Source organism: Drosophila hydei, unplaced genomic scaffold (genome assembly GCF_003285905.1).
Source record: "Drosophila hydei strain 15085-1641.00,03,60 unplaced genomic scaffold, DhydRS2 tig00000237-arrow-arrow-pilon, whole genome shotgun sequence".
NCBI classification, from domain to species: Eukaryota; Metazoa; Arthropoda; class Insecta; order Diptera; family Drosophilidae; genus Drosophila; species Drosophila hydei.
The window spans coordinates 1,333,568-1,353,655 of NW_022045691.1; the positions used below are offsets into that span (position 1 = coordinate 1,333,568).

The following is a 20,088-nucleotide window of genomic DNA, read 5'->3' on the forward strand; positions in this document are numbered from 1 at the left end:
TCCGCTCGTTATCATCCAATTATATTCCGAGGCAGGTACGAAAAATAGAAATTGAAACATGACTCGTAGTAAAATCGAACTAAAATCAATTTAGCTGACTTTATCTCTCATTGGAACAGTTAGAAATATCCCCAACTAAGATATGGAATACATATATAGTAAGATCTATATCAAAAATAGCTTAAGAACTTGTCAAAAAAAAAAAACGAAAATAAAATCGAATTCGTAAGCTGAATTTTTTACACAAAGTTTAGCTGTCATGTTAAATATTTGGCAGCTAACAAGTTCCATTAATATGGTCTATAGGTAATTGAAAAGCCGTTAAATAATATAAATAGCTTCACTATCAACTACAAATAACTAGCGCAACTGTACTTTAATGCATTTGCAATAAAACACGAACTGTTTTAAATTGTTTTTTTTTTCTTTTTCTAGTTGAACGTATGATTAGGATGTAAATTGATTGATGACTAAAATCGTAAAAACAAAAACTAAAGCGAAATTCAATTAAGTGAAATGCGAATATGACCATAAAAGAGAGACAACAACAACAACAACAATTTTTGGACTTAGCTAATGGCCAGGTTGGCTTCTGCTTTTGGCCTTTTGGCATTTAAACGCGTTTTGGCTTTCTTCTGCTTTCAGCTGCGACTGACTGGCACTCAAATGTCAGTTAGGATTTCAAATGGCCAATACCCATTAGAGTATTGCCACATGACAATGGGGTATATTGGCGAAGAGTTAAGTGAGGGCGGTAAGCTGGCATATTCCCAGTTCGCTTACGGCATAGCCTATGCTTAGTAATTGTTGTTTCACATCTATTTTTGTTCTATTCTAATCATTGCTGAATCGATAAATATCGATAAGGGGTAAACTGTGAGCATATCTACATTGTTTTAGTAATTAGACACTATATTTTAGACATATATATTTGTGTTAGTTAATGTTTGTCAATTTTTACTTTTTTACTACGTTCGATATTTATCGATTTTTGTTAAATATTTGCAATTCCTGTTTTTAAATGCAATAAAAGCAATGCAATTTGCTTGTAAATTGTTGAGAAGCAAGTTGATGTCTGCTTCTTATTTTAAAAGCCAAATTCACACAATTTCGATATATATCGATTTCTAATTTTGATTTTTTGAGACGATTTTGTATGCTGTTAAAGGTAATGCTATGAAATTTGTACATAAATTTATCTTATTCATTTCGGATATTTGTTAATTTTTTCTTTCGATTAACTAACATCGATTATTATCGATTTTCGGTACTTAACTCTAATAATAAAGTCAATAAAGTTGTTAAGTAAACTTTTATAATAAATTGAAGAACATGTCGTATGTCTGCTGTTTCGATAGCTTCGATAAATTCGATAAATATTGACTTACTGCCTAAAAAACTGTGAATCAGATGGAATCGATAGATAGCTGAGCTAGTTGCAGGGCATTTAGTAGTCGAGCACAAGCGTCTGTTGCTAATCTGCTGGTTATTGTAGACCGGGGCTAAAACTAATTAAGTCCAACAGCCAAATTTGACTTTGATGAACTGCTCGCATGTATATAACGGGTAGATTAGGGGTATCTCGACTAGGGTTGGGGTGGGGAGGGGGCGGGGTTGGCTGATTGTTCATGCAATACGAGACGCATTTGCATAACAATTGAAGGGGAAGCGGTTGTTGGGGAGAGGGGGCAGGGGCAGTCAGTTGCCCATTTTGAAGGGTTGCTTGTGGCAGAGGCCAGTGTGTTGTTGCTGCCACAAATGGTTGCAGTTGCATTAATCTTAATTAATGCCATGTTGCAGTTGCAGTTGCAGTCGCACTTGCTGCATATTTCAAGAGCAGCTGAAGGGGGAGTTGGAGCCGCCCGAGCGGGACTTGGAGCAACATTTTAATTAAGCTCTTGCTTTGCCGCTGCAACTTGCAAGGATTCGATTCGATGGCTGCCAGTTGAAGCAAAACTATTTTTAAATGCCACAAGGCAAGGCAAGGCAAGTGCAGTGCAAGCTCATCTTAGCCCAGTTAATAGAGAGAGCGAAAAAAAAAATGAAAATATAAGCTCAGCCGCTCTGCTGCTGCCTCTGCCGCTGCCTCGACCCAAATGTCATCGAAATGGCGCTGAGTTCAAAAACAAAGCGCATGGCCTCAATATGCAGAAGCTGCGCTAAGATTAACTCAGCTAAAACAAACAGCAACACAGAAAGAATAAGTGAGAGTGCTGCAGTCGGGAGTGCATGACTAGGGTATGCCCGGAAAGCTGCTTACAACTAGGGGAATATGCTTAGAGGGCGGGCGGACGGTAGGTATTCCAAAGCAGAGTTGTGCTAAGCCTGTGTATTCATCAGAGACTTTTGTGGCATTGATGTTACGGTTAAGCCAACCAACTTAGGTTATCGATTATTATCGATACTTGGAATATGAAATGAGCTGTCGAAAAACATGATACACTCTTACTGCTTATGCTACAGTGTAATTTATCTATAATATATATTTCAAATCTCTATTTTTTGTCGTTACCAGGATTCTCGACTGCATAATACCCGCCCACAGTTAAAATCGAATCAAAATTTCATACTTTCAGCAAGATATACCGATTTGCCACGCCCCACACACATAATTCTTAGTCAATCTTAAGCAGGTATGCACAGAGATCCATTAACTATACCTAAATTTGTCATAGCTACAAATGTCGGGTATATATAGTTTCTTTAAGCTTAGTTGGGACGCCTCTCGATGAGCATAAATTTCGCATTACAAAAGTCTAGCTCGAAGGAGCATGAAAACAGCCCAACTAGCATATACCCAGACTTCAGATACCGACACAAGAAAGCTTGAATGGATTTTTGTCAAAGTCCTTTGGAAAGTCTATAGAACTAGCTATTTATACATTGTCTATGCATCAAAGAGGACTCCAAGGGCTTGAGTTGCTCTTCATTAGTTTGCTGAGCGCATAAACGTTTTCATGTCATAGATTTATGTTGTTGGAAAGTCTTAAATTTTTAATGCAAAAAAAAAGAGGCGGAATAAAACGGAATGAAACAGCGCGGAAACGGAACATGGCAGAATGTATGCAAAATCGTAATTGTTCGGTTGCAACATTTTGTTGCCACCACGGAACGCGATAAAGTTTTTAATTACAAGAGAGGGCGACACATATTTTACGGCCATTAAAAACTTGCCGACATGGCAAGAATACAGCCCCGCCCCGCCACGCCCCGCACATATGCCAAGCGACACGTTTGCCACCCACAGGCAAACAGACAAACAGACACCCTTTCGGGCGGCAAAACTGTTTGCTCTGCGAGTTTCAATTAACTGAAACACTTTTACACATATTCCCACAGCAGAGCCCCATTGGACTCGGGGAATATTCAAATAATTCGTATGACCTAGAAAACAATTGATGTAAAGTCGCAGCACTTGTAACTCGCTTTGTCAAGGACTTCTGTCCTATGAGCTCAGGAAAGTCAGGAGCTATGGGAGTTATAGTTGAAAAACCTGGTAAGTGAGATCTTCTTAAGCGTACTATGAAGTATATATGAAGACGAAATCCGTTTAACTTGTTTTATACGAGATTCTTAGATTCTTCTGATAGACCCAAGGAACTCTGGAACTATAAGAGCTACAGTCGCCAACTTGGGAAAGCGAGCTCCGCTTATGTTTACTATAAATAAAAATCACATATAAAAATCAGATCCGTTTGGACTTTGTTTTCAAAATTTCCATCTGGTAGACCCAAGGAACTCAGGAACTATAAGAGTTATAGTTGGCAAATTTGGTATGTGAGTTCTTCTTAAGCGTACTTCGAACTATGTAAATGGACTAAATCAGTTTCACTTGTTTTATGCGAGATTCTTAGCTGATAGACCCACGGAACTCAGAGCTAGAGCAGCTAGTTTTGGCATGTCAACTGTTAAGTAAAATAATATGAAAGCACAAAATTAAGCCTAAGCTTCTCCTTCTAGCAGAGCCCAGAAACTCGAAAAGAACAAGAGTTACAGATCACGAACTCGACATGTGAGCTACTTGATTGAATACTAGAAGCTACACAATGAGCATATATATATAGCTTCAGTTTGTATTATCAGATATAGCCATAAAGACGTAATTTGATATGTGAACTCTTAAGGGCAACTCAATCGGAAATATGCCCATTAATGGAATTATCTAGTTTCGTCAAAATGACAGAACACATATATCCGGGCTAATTTATTCAAAACATGATCAAATATTTTTATTTTTTTTAATTTCGTATTAAAATATAAACAATGCTCACATTTTGATAGAAAACCTACAAAACCTTGGGAATACCTATATAGACGGTTTATTGATATATATATATAAATATTCATATGTATCACAGGCAAGAGGCGGGATTTGAGAAGCTGGCAAGATGGGCGAGGTGCAGATGCTGCTGGATGACCTGGGCCACACGTTTTCCAAATTCAAGGAGCAGCGACGCATCGAGATGCTCAAGCTATTTAGCCAGGTGCGTTGCTGCGATTGCGGCCACAAGCTGCGTATGCTGGACGTCCAGAAGAAGGCCGCCAAGATGTCAGCTGGCGCTAAGAGATCGCTAACGGCTTGCCTAATGGTCCTGCTGCTGCTGGGCGGTTTCTGGATCTACATGACGAGGCGGTACAATCATGTGGCCGCCTTCGGCAGCGGCGCCTGTGTAGCCACATTCTTCTATACTAATTCCGATTGCGATGTCTATGTCTAGCATTGTTCACCATTACCATATTAAATACGAGTATATTTTTTTAACCATATTCTCTATTCTCGATAGTTATCGATAATAGCGCTTCCGATATGCCATTCGTGATATATACAGATTTATGATACCCAAATGCACTGTGAAGTTTGAGGATAAGACTTTATTAATTTAATTTCGATAAATATCGATTTTAATTTTTATATGTCTACTATATGAGCTCAAGATCTTTTTTCTATTCTATTATTTCTCGTTTTATTAATGTTTATCTATTGCAGCTTGATATCGATTATTTTTATCGATAAATATCGATGACTTTTATCGATAAATACCGATGTCCTATATCGACTTTTGCGTATAAAACTCGGTAGAAATATTTGGCTATTCATTATCATATGTATCTCTCTCTCTCTCTCTCTCTGTCTTTCTATTTTTCTCTCTCTCTTGCTCTATCCCTCTCTTTGTCTGCCATTCACTCTCGCTCTTTTCGTATTTCTCCCTGTCTCTCAGTGGAGCCTACAATTTCGAATTCTACATGTCTAAGCTGTTCCCAAACTTTAAACAACTCTCAACTGTTATTCAACTTCTCAACATCTGATAATTTGGTTCTTCTTCTTTTGTGTTCAGCTGAAGCACTTCCAAAAATGCGCAACAGAGGGCGCATGTAGCACGAAGCAATAGCCAACAACAAAAACACTTTCTAAAACCCAAAAACAAATTCCTTTACAATTCACTAAACAGCAACAAAAAGAAGAAGAATAAAAAGCCAAGCTTAACGCAAATTGTGTAAACACAAACCGAAAACTAAAAAAAAAAAAACCCAAAAATTTGTTTGTGCAACAAAGTAACAACACGCCCCGCAGCACCGCCCCGGTTCGCCTCTGCAGCCCCCTACAACTTTCACGCCCTATTTTAGTTAAAATCAACATTTGCCCAGAAAACATAAAAAGACAAGTATGAATGCGTGCAGTTGGGTATGCCCGACTAGCAGATGAATAGAGTTTTATAGATGAAAATGAAAATATTCAGAAACTATTAGAGATATATAGAACAAGCTAGATATATATAAAACCCAGTTTTACGTCTTGTAAACCCAAGGAACTCAGCTGCTATAAGAGTAATAGCCAGCAAATCTGGTATGTGAGCTCTTAGCAAGCTTACAATGACGTATATATGCTAAGCAGCGCTTTAATGCCCTTACTATTCCAGATTACCGTCTACTAGACCCTAGGAACTCAGCTACTATAAGTGTAAATGTTGGCAAATTTGGTAAGCGAGCTTTTCTTAAGCTTACTTGCATGTATGCATGCCAAGCAGCTCAATTTTACATATTTTATTTAAGATTTGCCGTCTTGTAGGCCCAAGGAACTCAGAAACCATAAGAGTTATAGCTGTCAAATTGGCTACGATAGTTCTTGTTAGGCTCAAAACGAATTAAATATTAAAGGCAGCTCAATTCAGCATATTTTACCTGAGATATTACACTTATCGACCCAAGGAACTCAAGAACTGTTAAAGTTGATGTCTCAGCTCTTCCTGAGCTTGCCATGAAGCATCTGAGCTAATCAGCTCAGTTGCAGCCAAGATTTCCCGCTTATAGAGCCAAGTAACTGAGAAACTATAATATGTCGTATATGGGCTCTTCTAGATAAGGCCATAAAGCAAACAAACATTTGCACAGTAACAAAATACCCTTTTGAGGCCATTTTCAATGGGTTCAGGGTATACAAAAAGATGTGAAATAAAATCAACAAATGCGCAGCGCAAAACTAAGAGGCGCAAAAAGAGGGCGTGTCCTGGTTGAGGCGTGGCGTTTAGTGTTTTATATATATATATATATATATAAATATTTTTTTTATTTTTGCTGAATAGTTTTTCAATTTGTTGCCTCCTCTTTTCATGAATGGAACGCAAAACGCGGCTCAGTCGGGGGGCGGCTGGGCGTGGCTGTGCTCGTTATAAAGCCGACTGCCGACACTTGAAAGTGTTGCCAAGCTTCTGTGTGTGTGTGTGCGTGTGTGTTTTGTTGTTGCTTTTTCATATTTCTAGTTTGCCATTCAAGTAGCGAAACAACAAACAACAAACATGAGCGACAAAAGCGACAGCCGTGCGACATTAATTGAAGTTTGTTGAACCAAAAAAAGCTATTTGCATGGCCCCCATTCTTAATGAACTAGCCACGCCCATGCCCTCTTATGCGCCCACGCTGTGCAGCATCTTTAGCTGATGACTGAATGATAACAACAACAACAGCAACATAAGTAGAGGAAGCTGCCTTGGTTCAGCTTCGAGAGGTTTTCAACGGGACTTGCACAGAAGCACTTCAATCAAGCTAACCGATTGATTGACTGACTTAGTAGGTCACTGACTGAATGATTGAGTGACTGCTTGATACACTGATTGTTGTTTGATTGATGAACTAGCTGCTAGAAGTCATTGCTTCAATGATTATTAAAGAGTGACTGGCTGAATGATTGCTTGAGTGATTGATCGACTGACTCTGACTGATAGGAAGTACACGATTGACTGATTGATTGACTGTTAAGCTGACTATGAGTGTGATTGATGACACTACATTTCCATTGATCTGTTGGCTGAGCGTTTGCTGATTGATTGCTGATTGATTGATGGACTGCTTGCCTGCGATGACTTATTGATTGATGTACCAAGTGCTTGAATGCACAACTGCTTTACTGACAAACTTACTAATTGCCTGCAAAGGCAAAGCAAGCATGTGCTTCATTGATTGACGGACAGACTGAGCTGATTGACTGTTTAAGTGCTTGGCTAATTGATTAGCTGCTTAAGTGGCGAACAGGAAAATTACTTTATTGCCTTTCATCAGATGCGCTTCAAGCTCATTTGACATTGCTGTAAATTAATTGAAGTCGGAAAAATGCCTGAAAATATTCCATAGAAATTACAATATCTCACAACACTAATTAGATTTATGATTCAATTTTGTTCATTGTCTTTGCTTCATGGGAATTTTCTTTCGTTTTCCATTTTCATACCCACATTCAAACGTGATGCAATTCGCTGAGAAATTGTCAAAAGAAACACTGCAAAGATATTTCCTGGTAAAGGTTTTTGTAACTATAGGACACGCCTCTAATACACTCTACTATGGGATGTTATCTTATGTCTGTTAAGCTCAGGGAACTCAGCAACTATAAGAGCTAAAGGCACCAAAGTTTGCTCGTAGACTATGCTTGCTATCATTATGAATTGCATTGTTTATAGATGAAATATACGTAATCTAGCTGAGATACGTACCCAAGGAACTCAGTAACTAAAGGACGTAGAGTCAGCAAATTTGGTATCTGAGCTCTTGAATAGAGTTTTATAAGGTTTATATGGAAAGCAAGTTGATCTTAAAGATAGTATACGAAATTTCTCTATAATAGACACAAGGAACTCAAACTGAGTGACTTATAGACGAAAATGTGAGCTCTACAATCTAGAAGGCTATGAACCTTGCTTAATCAGAGTGTTATCTGAGTATTGTAGAGTAGTCTTCTCATGACAGGGTAGCTGTTAGCCTGGCCATTGCCCACAGACACATTTTAATTTGTCAAGAGCTGTCCAACTTGTAAGAAGCTTGCTGAATCTTTGGCCTGCTCTCGAATCCTTTTCGGGTACCAGGTTCAATGCGCCCACAAATTCGTGTCTTCGTTTGCGCCATTTTCCGTTCCATAAACCTGTCAAAGTTATTGCACAGACACAAATGCAGAGAATTTCGCCCGATCCGCTGCACATTGTCCATTTACCCTTCTGTTTAAGACTTTTCCATTTGCAAACTTTACGGTTCTCTTATCGCTGTCTGCAATTGAAATTTCCAATAAACTTTTTTTTTTTTTGCTATCTCCGCTGATTACAGGCGCATACTCGTCTGCCTGGCTGAAAGGAGTATATTAGCTTTGTGCAATAAATGTTCGTCTGTTCATCTGCCTGTCTGCCTACTTGCCTTCGTTCGTATGCTTACCACGCCCCCAAGGGTCGCATATATATATATATGTTTTATATAGTTCCAATTGCCGTTTTGCTTGATTAATCTACAAAGCTCCAAATCTCTAGCTTCATCAGCGCCTAGAAGTTTGCATTTTACTCATTTGCCACGCCCCTTGGGAAGTTCTTAAGACACGAATGCCAAGGCGTATAGATTTACAGTTACAACAGCCCTACAAAAGCCGAACATGGCACGAAACTAATATGCTCGCCTTACACCTGCTGAGCGAGCATAGAAATATATGTATATATACACAACTATATATCTAAGTCTATATCTATATCCTGCATGGCCGTTTTAGTATACTTTCCGCTTGCTTAGGCGCTGCCAGGGTTGCCACCTGCCGCTGTCCAGTAGGCGGCGCAGCTAAGCGAACTCGTTTGGCGAATAATTATTTCTATTATTTGCAATTGAAATTAATTCGTTCGCCTAGTTTTAGAGTCTGTGGCGGCGCCAGGGTTGCCACTGGCGTGCAAATATTTGCGCAAACAATTTCAACTTTCGTCCACAAAATGGCGGCGACTATAGAGCGCTGCCAGAGTCTTGTGGCTGCTGTTGTTGCCGCTGGCTGTGTGCCACCTGTACGCTGTCAGCTACCTCAGCCCCGCTCTCACAACTCCCCTTTTCCAACCCCACGCACACACACATCGTTTCAAGGACACTTTTGGCTCCTCGGCAGCTACCCAACCTCGCCACTGACCCTCTCTCGCACATTGCACATAAATCAACGCCGTCTGCTTGGGCTTCCGCTTTGCTTCCCTTTTCCTCACTTTCCTCTTCGGCTGCTTGCTTTGTTTGACTGTCTACGCTGCTTCTTAACTCCTACCCTCAACCACCCACACCCACCCCGCCTCCTTCGGCAGTCCCGCGGGACAATAAAAATGGAAAGCAAACAACAACAAATATGAAACACTCGAGCAGCATTTTTCTAGGCTCCATTTCTAGGGTTGCAAATGTGCCGGCTACACACACAGACACACACACACACACACATCTATATATAAGAAATGTGTGCACATTTATAGGCATTTCACAACTATATAATACCCTGTTAAGAACTTTATTTTTATTGATTGACTAAAGAGTTGCAGTTGGAACGAATTGAGCTGAGCACGATTGCTAGATTGATTGATTGATTGATTGACTGATTGATTGATTGATTGATTGATTGATTGATTGATTGATATATTGAATTATTGATTTATTAATTTATTTATTGAATGATTGATTGATTGATTGATTGACTGATTGATTGATTGATTGATTGACTGATTGATTGATTGATTGATTAATTGATTGATATATTGAATTATTGATTTATTGATTTATTAATTGATTGATTGATTGATTGATTGATTGATTGATTGATTGATTGATTGATTGGTTGTTTTATTGATTTATAGATTTATTGATTTATTGATTTATTGATTTATTGATTTATTGATTTATTGATTTATTGATTTATTGATTTATTGATTTATTGATTTATTGATTGATTGATTGATTGATGAGTTGAGGTTGATTAGCAGGGCATATGAAAGATAGGTATACGCGAGACAAGATATCTGGATAGATGCATTAGATAAATTCGATATACAGATAAATATATTCCCTGCACAGATAGTAATATATGATATATATATATATATATATATATACGATATATAGAAGCTAATACGATACGATAAATCCGATATATATGCATATACATATGATATATAAGGTATACATACGATTGATACAATATATATATCAATACGATATACACATTATATAGATTTATACATAAGATATACATTCGTGTACGATACATAAATAGATAAATGTGATAGTTACGATATATATGCATATGAGATGCGATAGATACAACATGTATCTAAGATAGATAATATATATAAAGATAAATTGCTACATACGTTAGCTGCGATTTATAGATAGATCTATATGCTATATAGACCTATATATCGTATATTACAGTTATCTAAAGCTATATCTAAGCAATATCTCGGATTAAAGAATTTTTAAGAAATATAGATAAAACCTTAGCTGGGTTTTTTCACTTTTATAGAACTCGCCTTGGCCTCTCTCTCCCCTTCTCCACTCTCCACTCTCCCTCTCTCTCTCTCTGTCTCCCTCTATATTCCTTTCATTCTTCCGATTTGCAATCGCATATATTTAGCTAATTCGGAACACAAAGCCATCTAAAATATGCGGAATCCGTTTTTTATTACGTTGATCCCTTTCGTTTTATGGTACCATTAAATTCACATTCGCATTGGGCCCACGACAACCCACATCCATTTGTCCTTTCTTCTTCTTCTGCTTCTTTGCTTGTGCTTCTCTTATCTTCGCTCATGTTTTGTTTCTTTGTTTGTTTTGAGTAAACACATTTGGGCAGCACAAAAAATACAAGGGTTGACTGCAGGCACATAGGACTTGGGGGTTGACAGGGAAGGGCTGTTTGATTGATTGATTGATGAATCAATTGATAGGCTTTACGCGAGCAGATTGAGAGCAGTTGATAGAAGCGCTAAGCAAGGTGAGAAATGCTTGAGCAAACAGGAAACAGAAAAAATCTATAAAGATCTCGTCTAAAGTTCTCCCAGTCTGGAAATTTTAGAATTTGCGTTAGACTTGTTAAGAACTTAAAAGAGCTAAGGCTAGCTTGATTTTAAGTATAATTAGATCTGTCTAAAACTGGGTAAGTTAGAGCTACGACATATAAATATATAGATAGATAGACAAACTATGAGCAAATACCTAGATAAATAGATCATGAGCGACAGATAGATCTAACAACAAAGGCGACAGATTTATAGTAGCATAAATCAATAGACAGACAAATATATAGCTCTATATATGTAGATAGATATAAATATATGGATAGAGTCAACTGGATATATAGACTTGGATAGATAGTTCGGGAAAAAGATGGATATATAGACAAAGCTTAATAGATAAACAAATATATATAACTGCAAAGATGGTTACATAGATAGATTTATAAGTATAGATAACTATGTATAGATATAGATATATATAGATAGATCAAGATAGATATACTTTAATATATATATATATAAATTTACAAAGTTGAAAAAATAAATACATCTATGCAGATAGATAGATGGGAAAGAATAGCTAATGGCATAAAGATAGATGTAGATATAGATAGATCTAGATATAGACAGATACAGAAACATACACAGACAGATAAATATACAGATAAACTAAATATATATAGATACATATATCTATATACAGATTGAATGAACTATAGAAACTTCTAAGCTTATAGATAGATTTATAGAGGTAGACAAATCAATAGACAGACAAAAGTCGAATCTATTGAAATTATTATAGAAAATGTTCCAAGAATTTCAATGCTTAACAACCGAAAGCTATTCGAAATGGGCTGCTTCAGCCTTCAACTGTGGCCATTTACAAGCTGTAACTGCTTTGCATTGAATGCGACATCAAAAGCATATTGCCACAGGGCAATTTACTTTCCAAGTCTGTAATGAACGCATGGCAAAGAGAGTGAGAGAGAGAGAGAGAGAGAGCACAAAGCCAGCCCCAAAATAGAAATTTTACTTTAATATTTTCTCATAGTAGTTGTCGAGGAACTTTACAAAATTTCATCAGCTGTCTAAAAAAAAAAGAAAGCAGAGAATTCTTGGCCAAAAATTGTTGGCCAACAACAAGGCAACAGCATTTGTCTGCGTGGGCGTTGCTACCGTACGGAGTTCCGCCCACCTATTAGAGTCAGCTAAGCTGGCTGAAAGTGAAGACGGAAAACGCAAAGTGGGCGGGGCAGCAGGGAATGGGTAGAAGGAAACTTTATGCACATATATATATATATATATATATATATATGTATAAATATGTATATATGTGTGTGTATTTATATATAAGGACAAGCTTTACTTTGGGGCAGAGGCCTGTTGCTAACAACCAGGAAATGGCCAGAGATTTACAAACGAAACTTTGCATTTGCTGCTCGAACTTCAGCATACCCTGTACAGTTGAGGCTGGGACAAAGGTATGCTGTTGAAGTGTAAACAAAAAATGAAATGGTAATTGTCACTTTTTAAACAATTTAGCTTTCATTTACAGGGTATTGCGTATTGCAAGTCTTTGGTCTTAGCTGTTATACAAATCTTCATTAATTATGGCTGCCTTGCTGTGCAGGGTATCTATATTTTTTCATTTAAAAGGCACTCAGCTCGCATTTACAGGGTATTTTGCATAACTTGTCTTCGATTTCTAGTTTCTAGTATTCAAGTGTTGGCCTTGCCTTGCATTATAGGGTATTTAGGTAATTTTATTGCTATGTATTTTAAAGTGTATTCAGCCCACATTTACAGGGTATTCTTTAGCGTGTTTTTCTTATTTTCTGTGCTTTTTTGAATATTTTTTCAGCATATTTAAAGGGTATATAAAGCAAGTTGCAAATGGTCCAAGCGAGCTAAAAATGATCAAGTATACGACATGTGAGCCGCTGCTGCTGCTGCTGTTGTTGTCCATTGTGCACAGGCTTTGCGGCTGCAGCAGTAAACACAACAACAACAACAACACGAACTTACTTAAAGTTGTTGCCAAAGAAACTGAAGCAGCATTAAGAGTAGAAGAAGAAAAGGCAAAACTATCCATCTGCAGTTGGCAGCGTCTGCTGCTCAGCGTGGCTGTTGCTGCTGTGCCATATCTTGAAGCGACAGCAGCCACAACAGCAATAATGGAAAAGGTGTCTGCCACAATGTTAACAACAACAACAACGCAGACGACAAAGCAAACGGCAAAACGGTAAAAACGCTTCAAAAGGAGCACAGAAAATCGATAGATTTTTGGCAGATACACACACGCAAAGACACACACACACACACACACACACACACTGACAAAAGGCAAACTTCCTGGAGCCAGCCGGTGACTGTTTTTGCCAGATATTCTGTATACGCAATGTTATACAGAGCAAAGGCAAAGGGAGAGACAGCCAGCGAGAGCGAACGTGCACAAAAGGGAGAGTGGCAGCAAGAGAGCAGGCACAGCGTGGGGGCAGAGCTGCTATCAAAAAAGCTAGAAACTAAGCAGAGGGCAAATAGAGAGCGAGAGAGAGGCAGAGGCAGAGGCAGCGGCAGCGGCAGACAGAGCGAGGCAGAAGGAGGCTTAATAAAATGTTGCCGGAATTTGAATTTTGATGATTATTATTATTGTTGGTGGTTATTGTTTTTGTTGTTGCTGCTGTGCATAAGTAGTTGCGGCCGGCTGGTAAATATGTGCAGAGCCCTGTGAATACATAAATATAACATGACAACAGCAACAACTCGAACAACAACAAAGCTGTCGAATATCCTGCAAAGCAGACACGTTTTGTGCTTTATACACTCCTCGCATAATGTCAATAGAGTATTGTGTAGAGAGTATAAACAATGCCTCAGTGTTTCAGCTAGCTAAACGAGCTGAATGAATGTTCAGCTGTTCAACTGTTCAGCTCGTTTGGCTATCTGTACTCTGTTTTCTTATCCAGCTGTATATATCCACATACATTCGATTATCCGACCATATATATGTTTATCCAGCCATGTATACATATGTATATGCGCTTATCCAGCTTTAGATATATACATATCAACTTATCCAGCTATGCATATACATATATATCTATCTATCTATATATATATATATATCCATGTATTTGGCTATCCGCATATATATACGATTATATATATCAATATATCCAACTACACGGACATATAGATATATTTATCCGTCTAACAGGCTATAGGTATATATATATATATCTGACTATGCTTATATTTTGAGCTATCCAGGCATATGTGCGCATATCTGGTTATCCGACCTTATTATACCATATGCATAACTATGTATCCGCTTATCCTGCCTTATACATATCCAGCTATATATATATATATATGTATATATATACATTTACATCTTCGTGTATCCGTTTCATGCTTGTTACTTTGCTTATCTAAAATCTAACGATACTTCTGTCTGCTTTTAATCGAATCGATAAACGATAAACGTGTCGTAGTCCTTAATCAATTTAATTTCTCTTCTTCTGCTGTTGAATCAGAGCTAATTTTCCATGCAATTTCCCATAGCCATCTGTCCCTTCGTCCCCAGGTCGGTTCTCCTGCCTGGCTGCCTCACTGTGCGTCCTTCATCCATTGAACAGTGTCCACCCCGTTGACCTCGTTGACCCCCTGCCTCAGCGCCTGCTGCCATTCGGCATCCTTTTTGCTGTCCGGCGTTTCGTTTTAATTGCATCAGTGTCGCTTGATTTAACCACATTGCTCGGATTTAATATTAAAAATTGACATAGCAAAAGCTACATTAGCACACACACACACACCTACGCCCACACACACGCACACCTGCCTGGATAATCAATGAAAAGCTCTTTGGGCGGTCCTTTGCAATTGGGTCAGAGGCATTAATATAGAAAAAAAGGAAGACAAATAAAAAGACAACACGCATAAATAAGCAAGCGATAGGCTCGACTAGCAGCTACCCTGTAAATGTTAAGGCTTTGCAAAGCAGCTCACCTGTGTCACTGCTATTTATTAGTAATTCGGATTGCTTCTTGCTTTATCTGCTCTCTTCGCTCGCCTTTGCTTTTCTATTTGATTTGCTGTTGCTGCTTTGCTTCTTCCTTGAACTTCTTTTTCTTTTGACTACTCTCTGCACTTTATCCGCTGCGCTTCTGGCTTAAACTTCTTGTTGCTGCTACTCTCTGCATTGCTTCTCCTACGCTTCTTGCTTTAACTTCTCTTGAATTGCTTATTTTACACGCTGCTCGCTTCTTCCTGTAGCTTACATATATAATATGCTTTGACTTCTTGAGCTTGTATAGATTTTCCTTCAAATTACCATCTCTTCTCTCTTCAAACTTTAATAATCGGCTCACTTCTAAGCTGCTAAGCTTCTCCCTGCTTTGCTGCTGCACAGACCCTACACAAGGCTTTGTGTAAGGGAAACTAGGCGTAGCTAGATAGCACGTGCCGCTTCTCTAATTGCTTCTCGCTGCGCTTGTTAGTAGGCGTAGCCCAGCCACGCCCAATTGTCTGTAACGGAAATGTAGGCAACGATACGACAACGAACAACGAACAACAACAATGCAACAAACAGAAAGCAGTTAACAACGGGGATAACGAAATGAAATGGAGTAGGCAGAAAGGGAGAAGCGTAGAGAAGCAGTTGCAGGCAAATGCAATTTCCCTCATTGCACAATGGCGACACCTGGCGGCAGTTGGCCGCAAATTACAGGAATTTGCCACAGTGAAAGCGGAAATGTGAATAAAAGACGAGGCTCCTCTTTGTTTATGGTCGGGGCGGGTCGGGTCGGTGGCGTGAATCGGTGAACTGGAACCAGTGAACCATTGAATCGCTAATGAACCGCTAATGTCTATAAATGTGCGCGACATTTTAGACAGGGCAACAGCGGCGAGTTGCCAACTTTGTCGCCGAAGTGCCAATAAAAAAGTTGCCAACTAACTTGGCAAAGGCTGTCAAAGCCACAACCAAACAACTTGGCGAATTGCCAGAGATTTGTTTTCTTTCATTGCTTTTGCCTTTCCTGCTTTATTTTCTTGTTTTTTTTTGGCAGACTTCAAGTAGTTCCTCATCATCGTGATGAACTGAAAGCAGGCTTTTATCAAGTGTCACAGCTATTGAGCAATTGACATATGCATTGTCTCATTGTCTCATTGTCGCATTGCCTCATTGCCGCTCAGCGTCGCCCATTGTCTTGGGGAAAACTATTCGATGAAACGGCGGATGCTCGGGCTTAAAAGTTTTCGCCGACTCTGGCAATAAAGTTGAGAAGTTCATTTCAAAAGAAAATTCATTATATAATAGCACTTTATATAATATGGCTGCGAGAGCAAACTGGATGTGAGCCGATGTCCAGGTTGAAGTCATGAAACTCAACGTTGTGTGCCCATGCCTATGATTGACTGATTGATATGACTAGTAGTCTGTTTGACTGACTCTGATTGATGTGAAACGCAGCCTGAAAGGTAATATTTAATGATTGATTGCGCAGGTTATTGGATAAAGCTAATCTGACTGCCTGATTGATTGACTTATGAACTCTAACATTTGGGCTCTCTGATTGATTGATTGATTGATTGACTAACCCAATGAAGCAACTCAAATTGAATGATTGAGTGAGTAAGCTGCTGGTTAAGTCTGATTACACTGACAGTTTGATTGATTGACTGATTGACTCTGTGCATGTTCAACTCTAAGTGAATGATTGATTAACTAAATAGCTCAGTAAACATGATTTGATTGTCTGATTGACTGATTGCATATTTGATAAATCTGATTGATTGACTGCATGATTGAATGACTGTTTGATTGACTAGCTATGGCTTACCAACTGACTGATTGTGTGATTGATAACTGACTGATTGGTCAATTTTTGACAAATAGATGATGATTGACTGATTGATTGACTGACTGACTTACTCAATAACTTACTGCTTAACTATGAGCAGCATTGACAAATGACTGAAAGTCTGAATAACCCAGTGATTGACTCACTTTCTATACTCCACCAATGCCACTTGCTCACAATTATGAATATATCCTGCGATGCGACCTGTTGATATGCTGAAAGGCTAAATCATGTTTCAACGCACACAAAATTTGCGAAAAGTCTGAGCTGTCGATTAATCAAGTCAAATCATAGCGGAAATAAGTCTGCAACGGAGCAACAACAACAGCAAAGTGTTGGAACAACTGAGATAAGAAGAAACACAATGTGACAGCTGTCAAAGCACAGCAGGATTGTGGCATGGTAAACAGATTGCAGAGGGGTTGAGTGCCAAATGGGAAATGGCAAAAATAATGTCAGTCTATGGGAATGCAGTAGCAGAGAGAGTGGAAGAGAGATGGGAAGAGAGGCGAGGCAATGAGAGAAAAGTGTACGAATTATCAAGGAAACCACCCGAAAATCTCAGTGGCGACAAGTGTGTGTGTGTGCGTGTGTGTGTGTATGTGTGTAGACGGGGGAGGAAGAGTGAGAGAGAGAGAGAGGGGCAGCAGCTGTTGTTGCCATAACAACGACAACAACACTCCACACGGATGATGCTGATGATGATGATGATTCTGTGGAGCAGCAGCGCTGAAGTGCTCCAAGGGGGAGTGCCGCCAGCGATGGCTAAAGTTGCGTTTAAACGGATTTCATCACGAGGCACAGAATTCAATTTAATTTATCAGCAAAGCAAAAACAACCCCCCAACACACACAGCGCACCAACGAGGCGGGGAAGGGACTCAGGGGTTTGGCCAGCCAGGGGATGTTGCGTAGTTCTTTTGCGCAAACGTCTTCGCAAAGCAACCTGCCAAATGCAATTAATCATTCTCATTTTCATTTTCATTTACATTTTCTTTTTCTGTTTTGTTTTCGTTTTCGTTTTGCTATTCGCTTTTCTTCGCATTTCTATCAAAAGTCTACTCCTTCAATTGGTAGCACACAATTAAGCGCTTTAATCTGATTAACCCTTGAGCCAAGCCCCTGCCCTCAGCACTCAGCGAGTCAACATCATGTGGCAACTGTGATATGATCTGGCAACACGCTTAATTAGATCACATTTGCATATGAGATTCAACAGTTGCGCTCGCTCTCTGTCTCTCTCACTCTTTCCTTCTCTCTCTAACTCTGTGCTTTGTCCCACCGCTGGTCAACCCTTTTACTGTTCTAATTGGTCAACATTCAACACTTTGGCCACAACATTTCAACAACTCTTCACGCTTCTCACATCAATTGCATTTGTTCGCTCGAGAGCACACATCTCGTTTGCGCTTTCTCTCTTCCTCTTACTCTTGCTGTCTTTCTTTCTCTTTTTCTCTATGCTCTCTCTCTCTCTCTCTCTGTCTGTCTTATTCAGCCAGCAGCTGGCTCTATTCCTTTCAGTTCCTCTCTTTATATATATTCTTTATCTAACTTTTCTATTTCTCATTTCTCTTTCACTCTCTCACTCTCTATTTCTCTTTCTCTTTATTGATATATTTTCCTCCAACTTGCTATCTTTCTTTCTCTCTCTCTCTCTCTCTTTCCCCTTTCTATATCTCTCACTCTCACTCTCACTCTTCCCCTTTTACTCCCACTCTAACCCTCTCCCTCTCTCCCTTTCGCTTGGTCAGTCTGTGCCTTTCTCTAGCTTTGTTTCCCTCAGTCTCCTCTCTCTCTTCTCCCTCTCCCTCTCACACTTTAGAGTCTTCATAGTCTGTTCAGTTTCAGAAGATTATCTTTCTTCTCATTCTCAAGCATTTTCATATGCATTCTCTCTTTATCTTCCACTTGTGTTTAATCTAAGTGACGTCAACTGGACTTTAGCCCAGAGCTAATTCACAGTTAATTGGTTAGTTAAATAGCGCTCTAAACTTGATCTAATTTGTAGTTAATCAAGAGCTAAATCGTTGTTAATTCAAGTCCAATTGCCAATTGCTGCCGAAGCACTTGAATTTAGTATTGTCTGAGTCGTTCATGATATGCCGTTTAGCACCTGAGCAGACAGACAGAAAGCCAGGTGTAATTAAACAGAGTGCGAGCGCGAGCGAGGAAAGGCAAATAAAAAAAACAGGTGAGCTGCAATGCACAAACTATGGCAATAAATCTGCTTTAGCCAAGCTAGAGAGAGCTAGCGGGGAAAGAGCAACAGAGACGCAGTGGCTGTCGCATTGATAATCGCTTCACACACACACACACACACGCACACTTCTTATGGGTGTGCTGTGTGTGCGTGCGTGGGGGACCAGTTGAAGGACAGACTGCAGCTGAAGGCAGAAGCATTTAAAAAGCGGAAATCAGGCAGACGAGATAAATACACAGAAACAGTTCGAGAATGAAAGCGAAACAGTTAAAGAGCGAGGGAGACAGCGACTAAAAGAGAGAGAGAGAGAGAGAGAGAGAGAGCGCAGGGCAGCGGGAGCTGTGGCTAACAAGTGCCAAGTCGCCTGGGCAAACAATGCAAGAAAGACACTGAGAAAGAGATAGCGAGCGAGGGAGACAGAGAGAGAAAGAGAGAGAAAAAAGGGTATATAGCTATATAGGCAGTCACGCCCATGCCCCATTAAAATGTGGGCGTTGGCGTGGCATTCAATTTGCAAGTGGAAACGCTTTGTTAAGCCAGCGCCTTAGATAATTGCATGGAAAAGGCGATTGAAACGTAGTCGATAAGCAAAGAAGAAGAAGAAGAAGAAGCAAAAGAACAAGAAAAAGTAAGAAATAATAACAAGTACTTAATGATATATGAATGTAAAACGATAAGTACTACGAGTCGTTGTAGTCAAATAGAAACTCGCTTTATACGGACTATCGATATATTTATCGATAAAT

The 20,088-nt window shown here is 39.2% G+C and overlaps 2 protein-coding genes across 4 annotated transcripts in view; one reads left to right on the forward strand and one right to left on the reverse strand.

The window, feature by feature from the left end:
• Window positions 1–20,088, reverse strand: part of LOC111605158 (tyrosine-protein phosphatase 10D) — a 59,563-nt gene that overhangs the window by 23,383 nt on the left and 16,092 nt on the right. The window lies entirely within an intron of this gene.
• LOC111605159 lies at window positions 3,715–4,743 on the forward strand. Its single transcript, XM_023323545.1, has 2 exons — window positions 3,715–3,773; window positions 4,359–4,743. Exon 2 carries the CDS (start codon window positions 4,389–4,391, stop codon window positions 4,716–4,718), a length of 330 nt encoding a protein of 109 aa, XP_023179313.1. The 5' UTR covers window positions 3,715–3,773; window positions 4,359–4,388; the 3' UTR covers window positions 4,719–4,743.